This window comes from Sebastes fasciatus, chromosome 12, assembly GCF_043250625.1.
Source record: "Sebastes fasciatus isolate fSebFas1 chromosome 12, fSebFas1.pri, whole genome shotgun sequence".
Classification (NCBI taxonomy): domain Eukaryota; kingdom Metazoa; phylum Chordata; class Actinopteri; order Perciformes; family Sebastidae; genus Sebastes; species Sebastes fasciatus.
In genome coordinates, this window is record NC_133806.1 from 11,086,895 (window position 1) to 11,107,731 (window position 20,837).

At 40.2% G+C, this 20,837-nt stretch overlaps 1 protein-coding gene across 5 annotated transcripts; it reads left to right on the plus strand.

The window, feature by feature from the left end:
- Nucleotides 1–1,447: 1,447 nt before the first annotated feature.
- Nucleotides 1,448–16,701, plus strand: sh3d21 (SH3 domain containing 21). 5 transcript variants are annotated; one of them, XM_074653106.1, is made up of 18 exons: nucleotides 1,448–1,569; nucleotides 1,756–1,942; nucleotides 2,573–2,730; nucleotides 2,846–2,903; nucleotides 3,888–3,997; nucleotides 4,458–4,548; nucleotides 4,653–4,714; nucleotides 5,163–5,202; nucleotides 5,692–5,786; nucleotides 6,730–6,831; nucleotides 7,201–7,252; nucleotides 10,605–10,646; nucleotides 10,740–10,857; nucleotides 11,787–11,955; nucleotides 12,788–12,868; nucleotides 13,550–13,746; nucleotides 15,798–15,861; nucleotides 16,002–16,701. In XM_074653106.1, the coding sequence occupies exons 2-18, from the start codon at nucleotides 1,939–1,941 to the stop codon at nucleotides 16,032–16,034; spliced, it is 1,476 nt and encodes a 491-aa protein (XP_074509207.1). In that variant the 5' UTR covers nucleotides 1,448–1,569; nucleotides 1,756–1,938; the 3' UTR covers nucleotides 16,035–16,701. The 5 variants fall into 5 exon arrangements, with proteins under 5 accessions (XP_074509207.1, XP_074509209.1, XP_074509208.1 ...); XM_074653108.1 differs by lacking the exon at nucleotides 1,448–1,569 and having other exon boundaries at nucleotides 1,725–1,942; nucleotides 12,794–12,868; XM_074653107.1 differs by lacking the exon at nucleotides 1,448–1,569 and having other exon boundaries at nucleotides 1,725–1,942; nucleotides 11,790–11,955.
- The last annotated feature ends 4,136 nt before the right edge of the window (nucleotides 16,702–20,837 follow it).

Sequence of the window (20,837 nt, forward strand, 5' to 3'; positions counted from 1 at the left end):
CATGCTGATTTGGTTATCACTTTGTTCAACAGAAGGCCAAGATGACCTGCTTCTCTCAAGGCCATGCAAATAATTGGAGTCTCCAGGTAGTCTTTGATTAAAGGGATAGTTCGGATGTTTTGAAGTGGAGTTGTATGAGGTACTTATCCATACTGAAGTGTATTACCTATGACGGTCAGCACGCCCCCAGCTTGAAGAAGCAGTTATCACACGGATGCAAAGCAATGTACTGCTGTGGACGGGACCGGCAGCAAAACGTATTTTAGCCAACTAACAGAAAGACTCAATCAGATCAATATCAGTGTATTAAGAAAGTTTTCACTACTTTACCTTGCCATTAGACAGCCCTTTCCTGCAGGGAACTGAGGCCATTACAGTATATCCATCTATGCTCTCGCCAAAGCCACCAGACTCCATTGAAAAATCCTGCAATTTGTGACTTTGGTCACACAACAGCACAAACTAACTAACTGATTGAGGCAGCGGTAGACCAGCAACTCCCGTATAATGCAAGGTAAAGTTTGTTTTTTTAATTGAGTCTGGTTGCTTTGGCAAGAGCATAGATAACGGCTTAATTTCCCTGTCTGAAACAGACTGTATAGCTGTCTCACAGCAAGATAAACTGGCGAAAATATTCTAAATATAGCGTACACTTAAACTGATATTGATTTTTTTTGGTGGGCCTTTCTTTTAGGTGGCTAAAATACGTTTTGCTGCTACCCCCATCCATTGCTTTGGTTCCGTGCGGTAACTTCTGTCTGCTTCTCCACACTGGGGGTGTGCCGACCGTCATCTACTGGAGGTAATACACTGATTATGGATAAGTACCTCATACAACCCCACTTCAAAAAACACCCAAACTATCCCTTTAAATAATCATCAGAGAGATCATCTCAGAATCTTTGCATGTCCTCCACCCTGCCTCAGCGTCTGCCCTCTGGTATTTCTGGGTTACCCAGTATAAACATGAGTGATATAAAAACACTTTAAATTTTATAATGGCATTTTTATTGTATTGAACAATTGTTACAAATGGAGCAGTTTGTACCCATTGATATCGGTTATAAACTTGATTTGTACTGTACAGAAGTCACTCAACACAATGACTCAGACTAAACTGAGAGGACTCAACAGGGAAGATGAGGAAGTACTTGAGTAATGACGACCCAGTGACCTAACATATTGAGCAAAAGAAAAAAAGGCAGAGAGCCTGAGTTACTTCAACTGCAGCCTATATTTAACAATTTAAGTACATGTTTTATCTTCCTATAAAATGTATGCTGTTACTTTTCTTGGCCACGTGTTATTTTGGTTTGTGAAATGCAGTCTTGCGTACTCGGTTTCTGCTTTCTACAACTGTCAACTTTGCCTCAAGGGATGTACAAAAACAACAACATTACAGACACACACACACTCAAAAAAAAATCCTCCTGCATAAGATGTTGAGTTTCTTTCAAATCTGTAGCTATTTCTCACCATACAGTATGGAGATGTCTGAAAGAGCACAGCTGACCTGGATTTAAATGTGACTGTGCTGCTTGTGAATGCTGACTTTCTTCTAATATTTTGGTGATTGCCTACGTCGTCACGCTGTATTTTCAGCCACACTTATGAGCTTTGTTCCTTCAGTATAAACCTGTCTTACCTGTTCTCCTCCTCCCTTTCTCCTCCCTCTCTCTCTCTCTCTCGCTCTCCCCCTCTCTCTCTTTACTGCATGGCCCATCCTACTCCTTGCTGTTGACTTGCCATGACAAGCCTCAGGAAAAGTTGCTCAATGTTAATGTTTGACAAGTAGGAAGAAGGGCCTTGGCTGCCGTATCTCTCAGTGTTAGACAACACAACCGCACTCTTTCAGTTCTCCTTCTGCTCGAGAGTTTGTTTGCTGCTTTGTGAAGGAATTACATATTCAAATCGGAGGGAGAAAGACAGAAAGACACCATGGGTGAGTCGGGGTTATCGCTTTTTTCTTATACAATGGTGGAATTTCTTGATGTTTTAATGCTCTCAGCTGTCTGTTTGCTTGAATTCTGGAGACTGGATGGTAAAACACGACAAGTAAAAGCAAAGTAATGAAAAGATTTAGTTGTGTTGTGTCACAAAATGACGATTTGATTTGAAGTATTTTAATTTGGCATGCATATAAAGCTAAAGCAGTGGTATTGCGTATGGATACCATTGCATGACTTTGCATAAATTGAATGTATGTTTGTGTTTGCTGAAAAATAAGGTAATCTTATTTTTTATCGAGATTCTTTTATGTCAGCGAGTGTTGAAAAACCTAAACACTGGCTGACTTTTCTCTAATGTATTGACTTTTAAGTTATCTTAACGCTGCAGGAAACTACTGACGTTGAAAACACGTTTTTCTGCTTGTAAGGAATGATTAGTGACGGAAGAAAACTGTACGGTTTATCCACAATAATCTACAATCACTCAAAGCCCGTATCCTTGTGTAGCCTCCACTGGGTAGATGTTTGTCTTGAAATGTCAGGACACATCACTCGTGAGGCAAACAAACCAGCCTTTGTGCAACGAATCTAATTTTCTGCCCCATTTACGGCGCCCGCTGCAGAGGTGCTGGTGCTGATGGACTTCGAGGGCACCATGGGAGACGAGATCACAGTGAGGATGGGGGATGTGGTCAAGAACGTCACCAAGGCCAGCGAGGAGGGATGGCTGGAGGGGGAGCTGAGAGGAAAGAGAGGCATCTTCCCTGCTAACTTTACCAAGGTCTGTTAACACAACACAGCCCACAGCATTGTAACACCGTTACCGTACTGTGTGTTTCTGTTTCTGTTTATCCACGTGTCCTTTAAATATGCCTCCTTTTGGTTTTTCATTACAGGAGGTGCCAGTCTATTTGATAGGTGACAGCAAGAGGGAACCACGAAGCCTTAGAAAAAGTAAAATTCGATTCTAATTGATCTTTATTTGCAAATAATTAAATCTGTTTATGTGTACAAGATTCAGAGTTCGGCCTTCTAGCACTGCAGTGTCAGTTAATCAGAGATCATTATATGACACTGAATTAGGGATGCACCAATACTTATACCGGATCGGATATCGGTGACAATGGGTCCGATCTATTCAATTAAATTCTATGACAATACCATATACATTTTATACTGGAATTTGAAATCCTCTTTAAGTTTTGACCAATTTATTGCTGGATTAAAAAGTGTACACTTGAGTTTTAATTCCTGTTAATTTTGAAGCATTTATTTGTTACATTTAGTTTTACAAAGGAAACCAATGTCAAGGCTGATGTTGCCTTACACATAATAGAATGATCCCAGTCACTTCGACACAGTGAGACATACAGCTATTTTATCAAACACTGGTATCGGTACTCGATCTCGGCTGATGCCCAAAGCCCAGGTATTGCTATCGTCATCAGGACTGAAAAAGTCAGTCGGTGGATCCCTACATTGAATGTACTGAAATCTGCACATATTGCAATATGAACCCCTTATTCCAGCTTGACTCGACTAAAAATAAATTATAAAACTATTTGACACTGCTATTCAAATCAGGTTGGTTGAAAGTGTTGAAAATCATGGTTAGTGTGGTGCATGCACTCAGCAAGACAATGCAGCAAGCAAGCAAGCCGACTGTAAATATATGTTCACCACATCCTCGCCGCACAAATCCTAATTATAATGCATGAAAACGGAGCAGATAAAAAACAAACTGAGTCTTTGATGGATTAGATGTGTTAGAAGTGCTTTGCAGTCGGAGCACTATCCTGTTGAGACTTGACTCCTCTGCCTCCGATACAGCTAAACACACACCGTTATTGAGCTCCAGCTTCTCCATCAGCTTTAGCGGTAGATTAAAAACTTTACACATGTCTGTTGATGTGGCTGGTGTTTCTTTTGTCTTTCCAGCCAAGAGGATGAAACAGACGAGGAAATGCGAGGTAGCGTTCGCCTACAACCCCTTGAATGAAGATGAGCTGCAGCTGGTTATTGGGGAGACGATAGAGATCATCAGAGAGGTAGAGTCCCCTTTTATCGCTGCTCAAACGCTCACATTTGAACAAGGCATTTCCCTGCTGGTTGCTGAAGCTGCACAGTAGCCCAAACCTTAGCATTGTATGTAAATCTGGGCGTTGGTGAAATGTTTGCTCAGCCAATCTGCCCTTGGCAAATAAAGATCCATTGACTGTCTGGGTATTACATTGTCTTTGTATTTGGCCGCCAGGCTCACGAAACATGTTTCCCAGACATATTAACCCTCTTACGGAAATGCATGTGAATTGATCTGACCTGTTCTGAGAGTTCACATGGACGCTCATGCCATCGAGCAATCAGAGATCTGAAACATACTTGATTGTAATCTCTGGAATGTATACAGTAATGGTCAGTGTTTTAGCAACGTGTTTGTGCAGCTATCCAATGCTAATTCCTCACACTTTCTTCTTGTACTGTCTCTCCTTGATATAACCTACACGACAGATTGAAGATGGATGGTGGATGGGGGTGAGAAATGGCAAAGTGGGAGCATTTCCGTCAAATTTTGTCAAAGAAATTTTTGTTGCCCCTAAAGGTTGGTAAAGACAGAACTTTTGTTCACCTTTTTTTGTTCCTTTTTATGGATATGTTATCTAAACTTACCATAAAAGATCATGATTGTTGATACTCTTTTTACAGACAGCAAGTACAATGAGGGCAAGGCAAGACCCAAGCTCGCTGACGCTGTGTTCACCAAGGAGGTATGTAGTATGGGCTGCACAATTATTCTAAATGTAATCGACATCGCAATATGGCGTACTGCAACTTTCAAATCGCAGTATTTGTTAAAGGCGAAATGTGTGTGAAAATACCATTTTAAATTAATTATTGTCATGCTGCAGAGATGTCCTGGCACTACACATCATATTCTATACAGACTTAAGAAAACATCTTTGTTTGGTACAGAGCCTCGCAAAAAATCACACCATAATCATTTTAATATATATTTTTTTCAATAAAAATAAGAATAATGATGTAAAAATCATCATTCCCTCTAATATTGAGACACGTGCAATTACAATATCAGTCAAAATAATCACAATTAGATATTTTTTAAAAATCATGCAGCCCTATAAGTGATACAGAAATAACGTTTCTGAAATGCATCAATTATTTACCGTTGACTTAATGTACTTTTTGTCCTCAAAGATATCTCAAAGGACGAGTGTGAGGAACAAAGCAAAAAATGGTAAGTCGTATTACAAACTGCTATAAAGCATTTGCTAGTTATTAAACTGTTTGCACAATCGTGGACTAAACACTAAGGGGATACACTCATCTAGACACTATATATTTTTAAATAGCATTTCAAAAGCAACTAAACAGGTCTATTTGTGGTAATTCCTGTACTTTTCCTGAACAGTCAATGGGTGGTGGGGTCAATATAAATACTTACAGTAATGTGGCTTGACTAATCACTTTTATAGAGCGTTACGTCACAGTGGAACATCCCTCAAGGATCAAGGTTTACAATTTTTATCTCTCACTTTGTCACAACCTTTTTCCCGGCTATCCTTTGAGTTAGTCATGTAAAGGTTGCACACAAGGCCGATAAGATTAGTCATCATTGTTAAAAACCTGTTATTCCGGTCACCCATGTAGGGTACTATACTGTAATGCTCGGATTGCCTAAGGTTAATAACCATGTTACTGTATCTCTTCTACTACGTCTCCTCAGTGGTGGAGTGTTGCCAAGTCATGTTTGACTACAAGGCCAAAACGGAAGACGAGTTGGATCTGAAAAAAGGAGACCTTGTTGTGATACTGAGCAAGGTTTGAGCACATTTTATGGTTGTCTTCTGGCAGTGTTTCTAGTAGAGTTGTTCCAATACCGATACCAGTATCGGAAATGCGTCCGATACGGCCATAAATTCAGTATCGGGTATCAGCGAGTACGTCAGTCCATGCACCGATCCGATACCATAATATATTAACCCAGAAAAAAATCAACTTGTTTAACTGGAAATCAGTTCTTCTTCGCCGAACTGAGTTTGTCACGTGACGATAGCACACAGGCTGTCCAATGAGGAGGCAGCTAAGCGAATACAGAATTGTTATTTATTCCTAGCTTCATTTATGTTCTTTGTAACTGATAAACTGAATAATATAAAAAAGTTATATTGCATTCATTCTCTGTATGTATTTGTTCATGGTTTAACCTGAGCCTGGCCATACAACAAAGATAGTAATCGTATCACATACATACACGGTTAGTAGTAAACAGCTGTTAAATAATAATAACTATATATTTTTTTTATCTCGCCGATATCGGATTGGTACTTTGTATCGGCCGATACCACAAGTTCAGGTATCGGAATCGGTAGCGGGAATGAAAAAATGGTATCAGAACATCTTTAGTTTCTAGCGTGTTTTCCCATGACGTCTTTAACAGACTCCTTCAGGTGATAATGGTTTTCTTCTTAAGTGGTTGAAGGTGTATCATATTCTTCATCCAGCCGAACCAGTTGGTTGTGTTGCTTTCAAGGAACACATGTGACTCACATGTTTTAGTGACACGTACGTATTGTGACAGTTGACCAAATCATATTGTATCATAGAAAACAATTGAGAGATACTGTCTTTGATAAACTGATAATAAGGCAGCTATGTTTTGCTTGACCGTTTGATAACCTCTTGTGCAGCAATTTGGCATCCCAGAGGGCACTTCCATGTTTGAGCTTCTACAGTAATGTGACTCTTTAATCTCCATCTGAAGGAAACAGAAGATGAAGGCTGGTGGGAGGGAGAGCTAAACGGACGCTGTGGCTGCTTTCCTGATAACTTTGTCATGGTGATACCACCAATGGACGGTCTGCAAGTGAGTGGACTAAAACATAATCTCAAGAACATCGTTGTTGGACTGGACCTTCCACCATTTTCAAGATCTGACAACCGCATTGTGCTACCATGAAACCATGGACATACTTTATAGTAATTCATATCTGTTATTATTTTGAAGTGGCTCAAAATTCAAAAGTATATAATGCCACTTCTGGCTGGTATTTGTGTTACTTTAGCAAGTCTGCAGCCAGTGAGCAGTGAGTCAGGATCGCCTTTAACATCCTCTGTTTTGGAATTACTCACTGAAAATTCCCTCAGTGGAAAGAGTGTGTAAAATAGAGATGCCTTTAATTCACAAGGGGACGTACTTGCCAACCTGCTGAGTTTTCCGTTTCTCCTCCTCTAGTCTGGGACCACGAGCCAACCGCCTGCACGCAACATCAACAAGAATCTCCCAGGTAAGAACGAACATGTATGTTGATCAAACACAGCAGAACAGGAACTGTTTGACATTTAGAGTGGCGAGCCAGGCTTCATGTTTTAGACGTCCTCGTCTGACTCATGACTTCTGGCTGAAGTGGTGTTTAGCCTGGCAGTGTGCTGACAGTTTGGACTGTGATGGACTGTTGTTTTAGCAGATGGAGGAATTGGCAGTAGTATTGGTTGGGTGATTTTTCAGCAGCCAAAATGGTCCCCTGATTAATGTCATTATTTCAATGTGCTGCTGAAGCAACTTGGAGCCCTTTTCAGTATTTCTACATCTTAATACAAAACATCAGTTAATCATACTTCTGTTTCTTCCATTATCATCTATCATCATCTACTGGTGGAAAATAACTAAGTACATTTACTCAAGTACTGTACTTCGGCATCATTTTGAGGTCCTTGTACTTCAACTGAGTATTTCCTTTTCATCTACTACACCTCAATGTAGAGGCAGATATTGTATTTTTCACTCCACTACATTCATCTAACAGCTGTAATTTCTAGTTACTTTGCAGATTCAAATTATTAATACAAAATATATTCTACTAATAAATTATGCTGAAATATTATAGATTAAGCTACCCAGCAGTGTATTAAGTAGTTACAGTGTGCCTTACTTCTACCAGCATTATAGTCCAATAATATAATTCATATGATTCTGACATGAATAGACTTTTGGTACGTTGGGTATATTAAGATACCAAAACTCATACTTTTATTTGTAACAGTATTTCTACACCGGCAGCATTGCTATCTTTACTTAAAAGGTGCTAAATGTGAGATTGGGAGCATTTCTATTGCCTCCACATAGCTCTCAACATGCTGACGGCAGGGCCGGCGGCTTGCACCTAATGGTTGCTTACAGTGGAAACAACGGCAACAGTGCTTTACAGAGCTAACAGTGTTTACCTTATGGGGGTCGGGGGGGGGGGGGACCGGAGGGTGGGTGCTACGCTTCCAGGACAATGCTGTCGGTCGGGACGACATTATCAGCTCTAACCGCTCAGATTACAACACACACAGAGGGAGAGAGACTTCGTTCTCTGCTCAGGTAGACATTACTCCTCTATATCTTTACATACAACCTTTAAGTAAAAGATCTGAGTACTTCTCAATGACACAGTTTGAAAATAAAATTTCGCAATGACTACTGTGGAATCCGCTGTAATAACAGAAGAGTTTGGCCTAAATAATTGAGTTTTTATTATTAGATTGGACAAAGAATGTTTTCACTGAATGTGCAGATGATAAAGAGTTATGCCAACATGTTCCTGAGAGTGATCTTGTGCTTTTAGATTAAATGCACCTTACATAATGGTGCATTTGAAGCTATCTGTGATGTTGTCTACTCAGATATCATGACTAGTAGTATTCATCTGTCACCATGTAAAGACTGTTAGACAGGCTTTGCCAGTCGGTGCACATTGAGTAAACTCACTGTACCTCACAGAAAGATTCAACAACTAAAAACACAATGCTGTTTTTATCCAAACCAGACAGATATTATGGTCATTGTTTACTCTCTAAGATTGAGTGGGTGGCAACAACAGAAATATTTTCAAAAATGTGGATCAAGTTTAAAAGTCCTTATTATAGTGCATTAATGGGGGAATGATCAACAAAAACAAGAACACGTATCTCGTCATACTGCAAATTTATCTGTGATTTCTGCTTTTGTGCAGAAGATTTTTCTTTATTTTTTTTAGGTTTGTAACCAACTTTGAATCAATGCAATGATATTTCTTGGTCATAGATTTACCTTTTAAAAGTTTAGTACACTTTAAAGTTTCTAGTTCGTTGTTGTCATTGTTAATGTATTCTCAGTTATTACAGCCAAAATTTGACTTTTTTTTTTTAGTTTGGTGATTAAAAAGATCGAATGAACATTAATCGTCTTTGAAACAAGAAGATGTAGAAGTCAAATCTGCGAACCACACAGAGCAGGATGTGGCTTCTTGTCAAGTTTCAGCTGAGGAGTGCTGTCTGTGGTGCAATTTGCAAATTTTGCAAGAATTTATACCAACAAAACAAAAATGTCTATTTTACAAATTTAGACCAACTCTTTGCTTGGTTGGAGATTCAAACTGCATGCTCATCAAAAATGTTTGCGGTTAAACAAGCAGGTGAAACAGCGTCGGCTACTCAAAGACGTCACCTGAACTAACTGAATATCACACTCATAATCTGTGCTGCCAACACATTACACTCATTACAGCATTTCTTTTTCCACACAGTATCTCACAGGAAGTCTCAGACTATAGTGAGATGGGGGATGGTTAGACTGGTCATGTGACACAGTTCAGGAGTCTTGGAGGAAACAAGGGGGTGGGGGGACGGAGGAGAGCTCTGTCACAGAGATTTTCACAACCAGCACAAGAAGCAGCACTTGAAGCTACTATTGCTGTGTGGATGGTTTTGCTTGAGAGGGCATGTTGCACAATGCTTTGAACACTCAAGGTAGGCTTCCTGTGTTCTCATTCGGTCCGTTATTCATCTCGGAGTCTGAACGTTATGCAAAGTATTATGCTCTTTATTATGCAGGTTTTACTTCTTAGATTTGTGCGTCTATGTTTTTAACATCTTGTGTTTTGAGATAAGCACTTGACTTGAATGGCAAACAGGAATCTTTCACATTAACCTTCAGTTCTCCGAGGCTTCATAATTCAAGTATCTGTTCTATCATCCTCTCATGGACTGTATTTATTCTATGAGCAGAGGCAGACTGACTGTCCCTGATGAACTTGTTGACACCCTTGGGTGCTGTTACCGCAGTGCTATGGGATACAGCTGTGACCTGGTCTGCCCCGGTGATGTGCACGGTGCATGCAATTGCTCATAAACTAGATTACAGTTTAAATTAAAGACCAGTTGCATTTTTGTCTTAACCACATTAAACCCTAATGCTTTCTGGGGTAAACAATTGCAAATTCTTTGCCAGCAGCTTTTTACTAGTGGTTATAGTTCTCCTAAGTGATGTCAATGAAAACAATGTGCACCAGTGCAGGAAAAGCCTCACCTTCTAACTTTTATTTATTGATGGCAGATTTGCTGAGTATGCATTCTCTTTTTTAGCAACAAGCTCCATATGGTTGCAGATTGAGGGCACCTTCAAAGTAGCTGCTTAGGGAAATATTTTTAGCGCTGGGCAATGGATAGAAAGTGGCAACAATTGTCTGACAAAATCTGAATGTAGGATGTCACTGCTTTATTGTGTAGCAAATTAAATACTTTTAAGATTTTATCTAAAGTGCAGCTGTGCTATTTACATATAAATGCAAATTTGTGGTAATGTTTCATTCACTGCTGCTTTCTCGGTGACGACAGAGGCCTCAGCGATGGACAAAAATGGTCCAGCAAAGACAAAAGGTATAAATGGCAGTGACTTTTATTATAATTATAACATTATTGTGACACATCCCTTTTAAAGATAAATAACGCTGTGATGAATTTGTTTTACAGATGATAAACCAGAGGTTAAGGATCTGAGAAGCAATCCTCCAACCAAAATCAAGCTGCCGCCCATCATCAGGCCCAGCCCGCCTCCAGTCAAAGACAAACCCAGCAAGGTTTTACCCAAGTGAGTGATGCCAAAGCGTCTCTGATGTCGTATCACAGACTAATCTCAATGCAAACCCGCTAAAAACTTACTAGAGAATATGGCCCTCCAACTCAGAGATGTGAATAGTGATTCATTTGCAACCTTTCTGAAGCAAAAGGCCTTTAGGGAAATGTCAGGAACACTTTCTCCTCTTTGGTCTGGCACCGGGAACAGAGCCTTTAGATATTAAAGGTTTTGGTCGCCGCCACCAGTTGCCATGGTGTCCTTAAAGAAGAATGCCAGGATGCCCGACCTTTAGCGGCTTAGTGGAAACTCTGGGATGAGTCAGATCGGGCCTAAACAGACGAGAGCAGCCCATTTCCTGTTTCCTGAGCAAAAGAGGCACACACACACACACACAAAACTGAGAAAACAAAAACAGTCCTGTGTCTTGAGGGGGCTGCTAATGGAGAAAAAGCTTTTTTCAGGAAATTGTTTCCGAGCAAATATGTTTGGAAGGGACTTTAAGAATCCTTCTTAAGTTTTGAAAAAGCTAAAGCTTCCAGGCCTTTACCTCATGCGGATTATTAGAACATACACATATCAAATCTAACCAAAGGTTATTTAAGTTGAGTTGTGACTCTGAGGATCTGCCATCATTGCACATGAGGTGTGAAAGTGAAACATGTGCCAGGACAAAATAAGACTTACAGAGAGACTTAAAGGCATCTGCTGCTATGCTGCTGCACCTGCACTCAGAGTTTAGGAAACTGGAAACCACATTCAGAGTGTTGTTTCTTTTGAAAATGTGAACTTCATGCTGTGCACCAGTTTTCTTGCGAGTTTCTTTCTTACTAAAAAAAAATGTTATGAGATTTTTGAGATACTCTAACTCCCTCCCCCACATTTACTTCAATCAAAAGATTGACATAGATTTCAATCTTTTAAGATTGTACTCTTATTTTCAGCAGAACCAATGGCGATGTGGCTCCTGTCCCACCAAAACAAACAGCGGAGAAAGACACCGACCAGTTCGATGGAGTGGACGTGCAGACTGACAAGCTGTGCCATCCTACAGCGAACAGAGCCAAACCCCCACAGAGGAGACCGCCATCAGGCCTTGTTATAGCAGCACAAGTACGTCCACCTCAGCAACAGACTTATATTGATTTATCACAACTTCTGCCTTGAAAATACAAGTGAAGAGTTACATAATGAACGCTTAACTGGAGGCAGGAGCTGCCAACAACCTGCTAAACCACATTAGTAGTGCCAACCACCACTTCTGTAGATGACCTTTGCAACTGCAACAATGAGGCAACTCCCTTTTTTATCTTGTGCATACTAAAATGCACTTACTTTCTTAAAATGGAACTGAGCACATTTAGTGGTACCTTTCTGCATTTCTAGGCTTGTTCTTTGGTGGTATGCTTTTCTGCAGTCCAAATGTAGTGATATATTTCCATGACAAGTTATTTTCCAGCAGAACTTGCAATTCAATAACAGAAAATGTTCTCCAAGCTATGCCATGAGTGGTGAACGTTAGGGGAAAGACTTTTCTAGGTTCTACTCACCATTATTGCACTAACTTTCAGAAGTCTCTTGCAATGGTTTCAAGAGAAATCATTGTAAGAGAGGAAGATATCATTTCTGCACTTGCACTCCAAATAGTTCAGATGTGTTTGAGCAAGAGAAAAGGCAGCTAGTGATGGACGCGTCCCAGGTTTTCATGAGCCGCCCACTTTGCACTGAAAGCAAACAAGTTTGGGCCTGATCTCGATCTCTAGGGATTCAACAAAAGTCATTCTGGGAAATGAAGGAATTCAATCCCTAAAGTATCCTTTTATGGTTTGTATTTGGCGGCTCAAAAAGACTGTCGAGTTGGCATAGTTGGGGAATGAGTGTCCTTAAGGCAGGTTGTGAGGAATGATTATTATTATTGCCATTAATGGCTTCTGCTCATTTGCAGGCCCAGGGTGCCACAGACCAGACAGAACCTGAGTTATCACCAAAAAAGGTCCAGACAGAGAAATTACCTGGCTTGCAAAAGGTTTGTGACATTGACTGCTTTCCAGATACAACACAGCACACTTGTTATTTACAGAGACTGTATATAAAGATGGACGACATGACAGCTCCCCAAAAGTGAAGCCAAAACATCAATCGCCCCCTGGTGGCTGGCTGCAGTATAGGTCATAAATCCTGCATTCTCCATGTTAGCGGATGGATGGTACATGGGCCAAACTAAAAAGTAAAATAACATTTTCCCAAAGATGGTTTCTGTCATTTTAAATAGTTCTTATCACGCTGATTTATGTTCAAGTCATCATTTGTCCGATACGTTTGGTTTTAATTAGTTATTTGATGCTATAAAAAAAGGGGGTCAGACGTCATGATTGACAGCTGTGAGTCTCTCTCGCTGAACAGCTGCGGCCGTGCTTGGCTCGCGATTGGTTCGGGCAGGTGACCTCGATACCGTAGCTCCAGCCCCCCGATCACTACTGAACTCAAGATGGCAGCTCCTGTATCTGGGATATTTTGGCTTCACTTCTGTACAGTGGGAGGAAGTAGAGACGCGTCGTCCAACTCTATACACAGTCTATGGTTATTTATGATGAAATCTCACTAGTTGGAATTTAGCTCTGCTTCTGTAAAGAACCAATAAGATATTGTGCACAGTACATTTCACATTTCATCAAGTTCATCAATGTCGAACTACATTTCATTGCAGGGTACAGAAAATCTCCTGCCATCGCCTGCAAGGCCCGATCTTAGACCCAAAACGCCGCCTCCGGTTCGACCAACACCACCCAAAGTACTCGTGGATGGCAGAACTGCAACCTACAAAGAAGCAACAACTTTGGAAAGCCTGCAGGCCGAAATCAAAGAGCTGAGGATGGCTCTGGATCTGCTACAGACACGGCACGAGTGAGTACTTCTCATTTTTGATGTGGTATACCTGAGCAATTCATTCAGTTCATCTGAGAGGTATTTAAAAGAAAATTAAAGCTACTTTATTTTTCAAAGGAAAAAAATAAAACAGTCTTGTCAATCTTGAATCACATAGAGGGGCTTTGTAACATTCATCCTTCCTAACTGAGAAGGTGTGTAGACAGACCGTCCTATCCCAAATTCATTCTGGTGATGTTTGTGGACACTAGCACACCCAGGAAGTGACTAATCAAATCCTAAGAGATAAATACAAACATCGTACTACAACTACACATAAGTGCTCCTTCCAGAAAAAAAAGCTAGACTCAACAGTGTTAGATCTTTTACATCTCTTTGATTTGCTTTGATATGAAACATCACAGAGGCCCGGTTGCTAAACATGAGCCACGCTGTGTGCGGTTGTAGACACGTGATTTCCTGGCAACTTAACTTCCCTCTACATGTGATTACAACCAGAGTAGCTTTAAAAGGTGAATCTACAGGGTCCAGTATTTTGAAAAAGCATATTTCCATTTTTACTTAATAAATAAGCCCCTACACACCCATAGTTCACCCAAACAGTTGCTTTCACTTATGTTGCCCGGTTAGTGTAAATGTGTACAAACTGAGCTTGTTTTGACATCTCCTTCACTTAGCATTGATGCAATGATTAAAGTGTCGCAACCTACAATGTAACTATTCTTATTGGTCCATAGAGTTTTGTGGTCTCGGTATAGCTCCACTCAGCTTTAACCTGACAAGAGATCTAACCAGTTACTCTGATCGGATCAATACAAATTAATATAAAGAAGTGTGAACATAGCTACTTGCTCAAATAAATGTTCCATAATGGAATTCATGTCTGTTGTCATGTTGTAGGTGTCCCATTTTCAAACATAGTGTAGCGTGAAGTGTAACTTTATCTTAAAAGGTGCTGAATTCCACATCCATTGCCTCCACACAGCTCTCAACATGTCGATGGCTGAGCCGTTGACTAGTAGCTAATGGTGCACTAACAGAGCAAACAACAGCAACAGTGCTGACAGACCTAAGAGTGTTAATCTGGGGGCTGCTGAAGGGTAGACGCTACGCTTCCGTGACGACGCTGTGGGTCGGGACAGCGTTATCAGCGGTAAATGCCGTATGAGCACAGTGCAGAGCGGCGGTGACATAGATTGATACATTACATTGATCTTAAGTTGATGTGGCAGTTGCTTAATTTAATACCCATCAGTTATGGAACAACATTAGTATTCATTTGGAGACGTGTTTCAGGCCACCTGATGAGTGAAAAGTCCAATATTAAGTCTCGAGAGTGAACCAAAACAGGAAGGTTGGGGGGCCGGACGGCTAAACAATGAGCTGACACTCACCATATAGCTTTAGGGCTGCACAATTAATCAAAATGTGCCTACTGCAATTTTCAAATCGCAAGATGAGGAGGAAATTGCAATATTTGTTAAAAGGTGAAATGTGCGTCAAAATACTATTTCAAATTAAATATTGTCGTGCTGCAGCGATGTCCTGACCTACATGTCATATTCTACAGACTTAAGAAAACATCTTTGTTAGGTACAGATCACCGCAAAAATCCCACCATAATAATTTTAATATATTTTTTCAATGAAAATGAGAATAATGATGCAAAAATCTTCAAACCCTCATATCTCAATATCACTTAAAATAATCTCCATTAGATATTTTTTTTCAAAATTGTGCAGCCCTATATAGTATAGCTCCATAAAGCAGAGGGTGACCCCTTTCACATACATTTTTCATTTGATACATTATTATTTAAAAACAAATATTGATTATAGCCGAGTTAAAGTCGTATTCAAAAAGATGTATTTTTTACTACTAGTGCTTAATTAACGTGATCAAGATCAAGTCCATTTCTGTTTCCATCCAATTCATCCCCACTACAAAACTAACATCCTGAATTCATAGACCTTCATTAATTCATTTGACTTGACTGGTGTTCATCTTGACCTATTTAGACGTACCCATGTCTGCAAACTCATCTCTTTGTTTCTGTCTCTTTTGATCAGTCGAGACATGCAGGAAGTGAAAGAAGAACTGAGGGAGGAGAGAAACAAACGAGTGGTACTGCAGGTCAGGCCTTGGCTTTTGCATGCATTCCTACTTTATGCCAAACGCATATTTATCGCCACAAGAAAAGAATACAGAAGCTGTGGTTCTAAAGATCATGACTATGGTGTAATTTATTGTCAAAAAATGTCTTTCCCATGCAGGAGGAAGTACACAGTTTGAGGAAGAAGCATTAATCCCGACCCAAACTGAGACTGGGCTGTCTGTCTGTCTGACACTGTGCCATGCAGGCTCGCGTACTGCAAATTGAAACAAGATGAACATTTTTTTCTGACATCGAATGAGGATGGAGGAGACAAGCGAGCTCTCCCACTGCAGACACGAGCAGCGGCTAAATTAGAAAATTATAGGATCAAGCTAATCCTGCACTGGACTGGACAAACTTAATCCTTGAAAAAGACTTTTAAATGACATACTGTTAAAAGTTTTTACAATTTTGAATGCTTTACTATTGGTTTTACTGTACTTTTAACATTTACACATTAATGCCTCAGCAGATTACATAATATATGCAGCTGTACATTGGAGGAAATATTGTGATGTCTTTTGCAAAGACCTGGCTGAAATTATAATATCAAGTCATCCAAAGGGGTATTGTTACTTGAATGTTAATACCTGACTGTCAAAAAACATGGGTTGCCATGCAGGTGATTTTTCTATAGCAGAATGTAATGCTGCATTAATCCACTGGGGGGCACTGTATGACTATTCTACATAAAGAAGTGTTCAACTTTTCAGGGAACTCAGGATTGGTGTAAGTGACCAGGCTATCGTGACCTGCACATTAGAACACAAAAAAAACATATCGCATTCAAAAGAATAAATGTGTTAAGATTTAACAAACTGGCTGATGTCGATGGAGAGTGCTTCTATGAAACAAAATCTTTCTGTTGAAAAGCTTCAGGAGTGAAACAGAGTTTTTGTGGTCAGCTGCATTCTTTCGCAGTTAAGTGGAAAAGGCATCCTGTGTCACTCGGAGGAAAACTGACTCACACTGAAAACCCTGAACACAGTGACTCATCGGGATTTGATGCAGAGAACGTGGGTAGAGAATTAATGAGAAATTCTTTGTGTACCCACCATAAGGAGAGCTATTTAACCTGACCAATCCTCAGATTAAGGAGGAGTAGAGATTTGGCTCCAAATGGTGGCCGCGGCGGCGGTAGCAGTGGTGCGCTCCTGTTTAAGCCTACTAGTGTTGCCCACTGTGGAGCACATCTGGACGACATCTGGAGCTCATCAGAGACCGGGTGCTTCTGAAACTTCCATGGGAACGTACTATTTTTAAAAACTGTGTTGAATAACGGTCATGAAGGGCACATTCCCTCTTAGACAAGGGGTGAAATAAATGAAAGTAAATAAGCAAAGGGTCAGATGATATTGCTGGATGTTGTGCAAGATATTAAAAATTGACTACCCTTTCTGTAAACCCGCTGCAAACACACGGGAAGACTTTTTTCACTGAGAGACTTCTAAAATATTCAATAATGTCAGTGATGACGGGTGCTGCTTACACTACAGGCACTCCTATAAATTATAAAACAGCGCTTGTACGAATGTTTGACTCAGGGCATTGTAATATAGGAGGAATGTAAGACAAGTAAGATGGGACTGTTGGGACTCGGGGAGGACTGAAAACTGAGTGTTGAGAACTGAAGTACTGTGGAGCTCAGAGGTCAAATACAAAAAAATCCCTCTGAGTTAAAATTAGAAATGGAGAAAGAGAAGCCAAGCTGACGAAGAACAGTTCGCCTCTGTTAAAGAAAGGAGCTGGACAGATGCAGAAATCATATGCATGACCTCATGGGAGATGGCAATAAATCTGTCACATATTAAAAAATACCTTTTTAATGTGGTGCCTTTTACTGAGGGGGAATCATAATCACAAAAGTTTAAAATTTGTTCCATTATAATAAAATGTGACTAATGAAAGCGGTGGATGAAAAGCATAAATGTAGCTGTTATCTGTAAAGGCTGGTTTCTGGAATCAGCCCAAGAGCCACAACAGACAAGACAGTCCGTACTATGTTTTGTCTTTGCGGAGATATTTCCCACGCTTTGTTGTGGTTCAGATTTATGGCTTTCCATAACTGGATTTCCCTCATGTTCATGCTCACTTAATTTCATTGATGCATTGTTTCCTAACTGTATAATTGCCATAAAGCTAAGATATGTTGCTTCTAATTACTTGGTTGCATCCTGTAAAATGAAACTATTCAAAATATTGAATCGTGGGTCTATAGTTAAACATATTTTAGGGGTCTTATGATTTCGAGGTAGACGCCATTCACAAGAGGTTTATATACAAATGTAATTACACAGCTACTTCAAAAGAGTCCACGCCATCAACGCCACTGATTTCTGAAAGCCCCTGACCACAAGAGAGGCTTTTCCAAGACCTCAACGGAGAAGACTCCAGTGTGGGCTCCATCTGAAAACAGAGCAAGGCGAACCTTAAGCCTTTCAGCTCCTCCAGCACAGTTTGGACGACTGTAGCGGAAGTCCTTGGCCTGCCTCCATCTCAAACCAAGACCTACCTCCGAGCAACCTCACACTCGCAGCACAACGACGGAACTATAAGACTACAGCTTCTGGCTCTTTCTTCTTCTGGCCAGCAGAAAGAATGTGGACACATACGCTGATGACTATTTTCCCTTATTGACATGCCAAGAATGCATACTTTCACAGCTTACTGTATAAATCACCAAACCACTACAGTGTGATAATGTCCAGTATAAACATGCACCCAGTGTGGGCAATTCATCAATGTTCTGTAAGTCTCTATTGGCAGCCAGCTCACGTGGGAACAGATTTATTATGTGAAAGCAGAGTTGGTATTGGCCACCTACTGTGAGCTCTGACCTCGTCACCAAAGTCAGAATGAAAGATATTAGAGAGGGAATTAAAATCGGTTTAACTTCTAACACTTACATTAGCTCGAAGCAGCTTATAATACATAATTAAATCTACTAATACGAAGATTTTTTTTTTAATCAAAGTAAATATTTAAATGAAAATACAATAATTTATTTCCATTTATTTTTGACGGTTTACACCGACTTCGGGATGGTAAAAATGATTTCTCGGGAGGGTTCAGGAACGGTGGTGAAAAACGTTAGTCTGAACATTTGTATACACGCTGCTATAACAAAACAAAACAAAACAATAACAAAATGATCCGCATCGGTCATTCCTCAGCCAATATGTCTTATCGACGATCGGCAATCGGGATTGGCCAAATAAACCCGATCAGGGCATCTCTAGTCAGAACAGCAGCGTATCCACATTAGATACAGAGCCTGACTACAGCTAGTATGTGGACTCACTATTTGTGGGCCATTCCCCTGCAAGACACCACAGACAACAAAGGGAATATACTTTACTGTGTGGCCATTGCTAAACGAAGCACCTCCAATCAGGGAATATAGCAAACTGAGATATCATGTAGCAGAGACTAGCAGCAGATTACAATCAGTACAATGAGGGCAAGTGAGTGTAGCAGTAATGTAACAACATGAACAGAAGAAAGCATCACAAAGACCCAGTAGAAACATTTCTCTGAGCCAAATATGAAGTGTCTGAAGCAAATGTGAAATTGACTCGTTTTGTGCGTGACAAAAGCCATGCTGTGTGTTCTCATGAAGCCAGTACGACAACATTACAGTGAAATCATTATAGGAAAACCGCCAGGTTTACATACCAGAAGCAGCCCAGCAAGAACAATGTCAACAACATGGAAGGAAACATGCCACAAAACCAATAAAAGCCCTTATAAAAAGCATCAAAGCATCACAATGCACATTGCCAAACAAACAAGAGGAGAAAAGCTATTTGCAATTACCAATAGAAACACACTGCACATAGTTATCAACAGCATATGAGCACAAATTGGCAGCCAGCAAGCATATATCAAAAGCACAAGAGCAGAAATTAACAAACAGCACATTTCAGCAGCATAAAAAAGAAGATATTAGTAGCCAGAATACACAGTATTAACAGCATAAGAGCAAATTCCAACCAGCATACAAATAAAGCAGCTGAAGTCTGCAGCAAACAGACTCCATAAGATGCAGACAAGACAGCAGGGTCAAAACAGAGACAACAAAGCATAGAAGTTTATAGCCATGCTAGCAACTCTTTGTACTTTGAGCTAAATTATGTTCTCAAGACAACAGCCTCACAATGTCAACCCTGATGTTTTGCAATGTTTAATAGGTTCATTATCTTACTTTAGAATGGATGCTAACATTTGCCATTTAGCACTAAACTCAAAGTCCAGCTGAGGCTGTTGGGAATGTCATTAGTTTTGCAGGAATTTGGTTGTAAATTGAAGTTTCATTCTGACTTCAAAGTGATGAAAAGTCAAGGGAACACTAAAGTTACTGCAATTCATGCTGTGGGGGAACATGAATGTTAAAGATATCCCTCCAATACATTTCACTAAAAGCCAAAAAAAAAAAAAAGTCAAACTGCTGGGTGGCACTGAATAAAAAGTCAGGGGATCGCCATCGTATTAGGATGTAGCTACATCTATCTAAAATTTGTTGAAATGTTTCACTCAAAACCAAAAATGTCAAAGTGCTGGTGGTACTAGAGGAAAATTCAGGGGCTCACTAGATTCATTAGGAAGGGCTAAATCCCATCACTCCGGTTTTAGCTGCAATTCACTGGTTGCCTGTCTGTGATTTTAAGATTTTATTATTAACTTTTAAAGCTCTGCATGGTTTGGCACCAAGCTACATCACTGAGCTCCTTACACCCTATGTGCCACCGCATAACCTGAGGTCCTCTGACTTGGCTCTACCCAGGTCTAGGCTGGTGACTAACGGTGACAGGGCCTTTGTCATCAATGCCTCTAGACTGTGGAACAGCCTTCCTCGGGACCTCAGGTTACCTAGCTCTACTACCAATTTTAAATCTCTTTTAAAAACCCATTTTTTATAAAAGAGGCTTTTTTTTTAAACTCCGTACGGCAACAG

What these genes read in the sequence shown, in the direction of transcription:
- sh3d21 (XM_074653106.1), top strand. An exon ending in TTGTTGTGATACTGAGCAAG is followed by an intron (nt 5,787 to 6,729) that starts GTTTGAGCACAT and finishes CTCCATCTGAAG; the next exon opens with GAAACAGAAGATGAAGGCTG. An exon ending in AATTACCTGGCTTGCAAAAG is followed by an intron (nt 12,869 to 13,549) that starts GTTTGTGACATT and finishes ATTTCATTGCAG; the next exon opens with GGTACAGAAAATCTCCTGCC.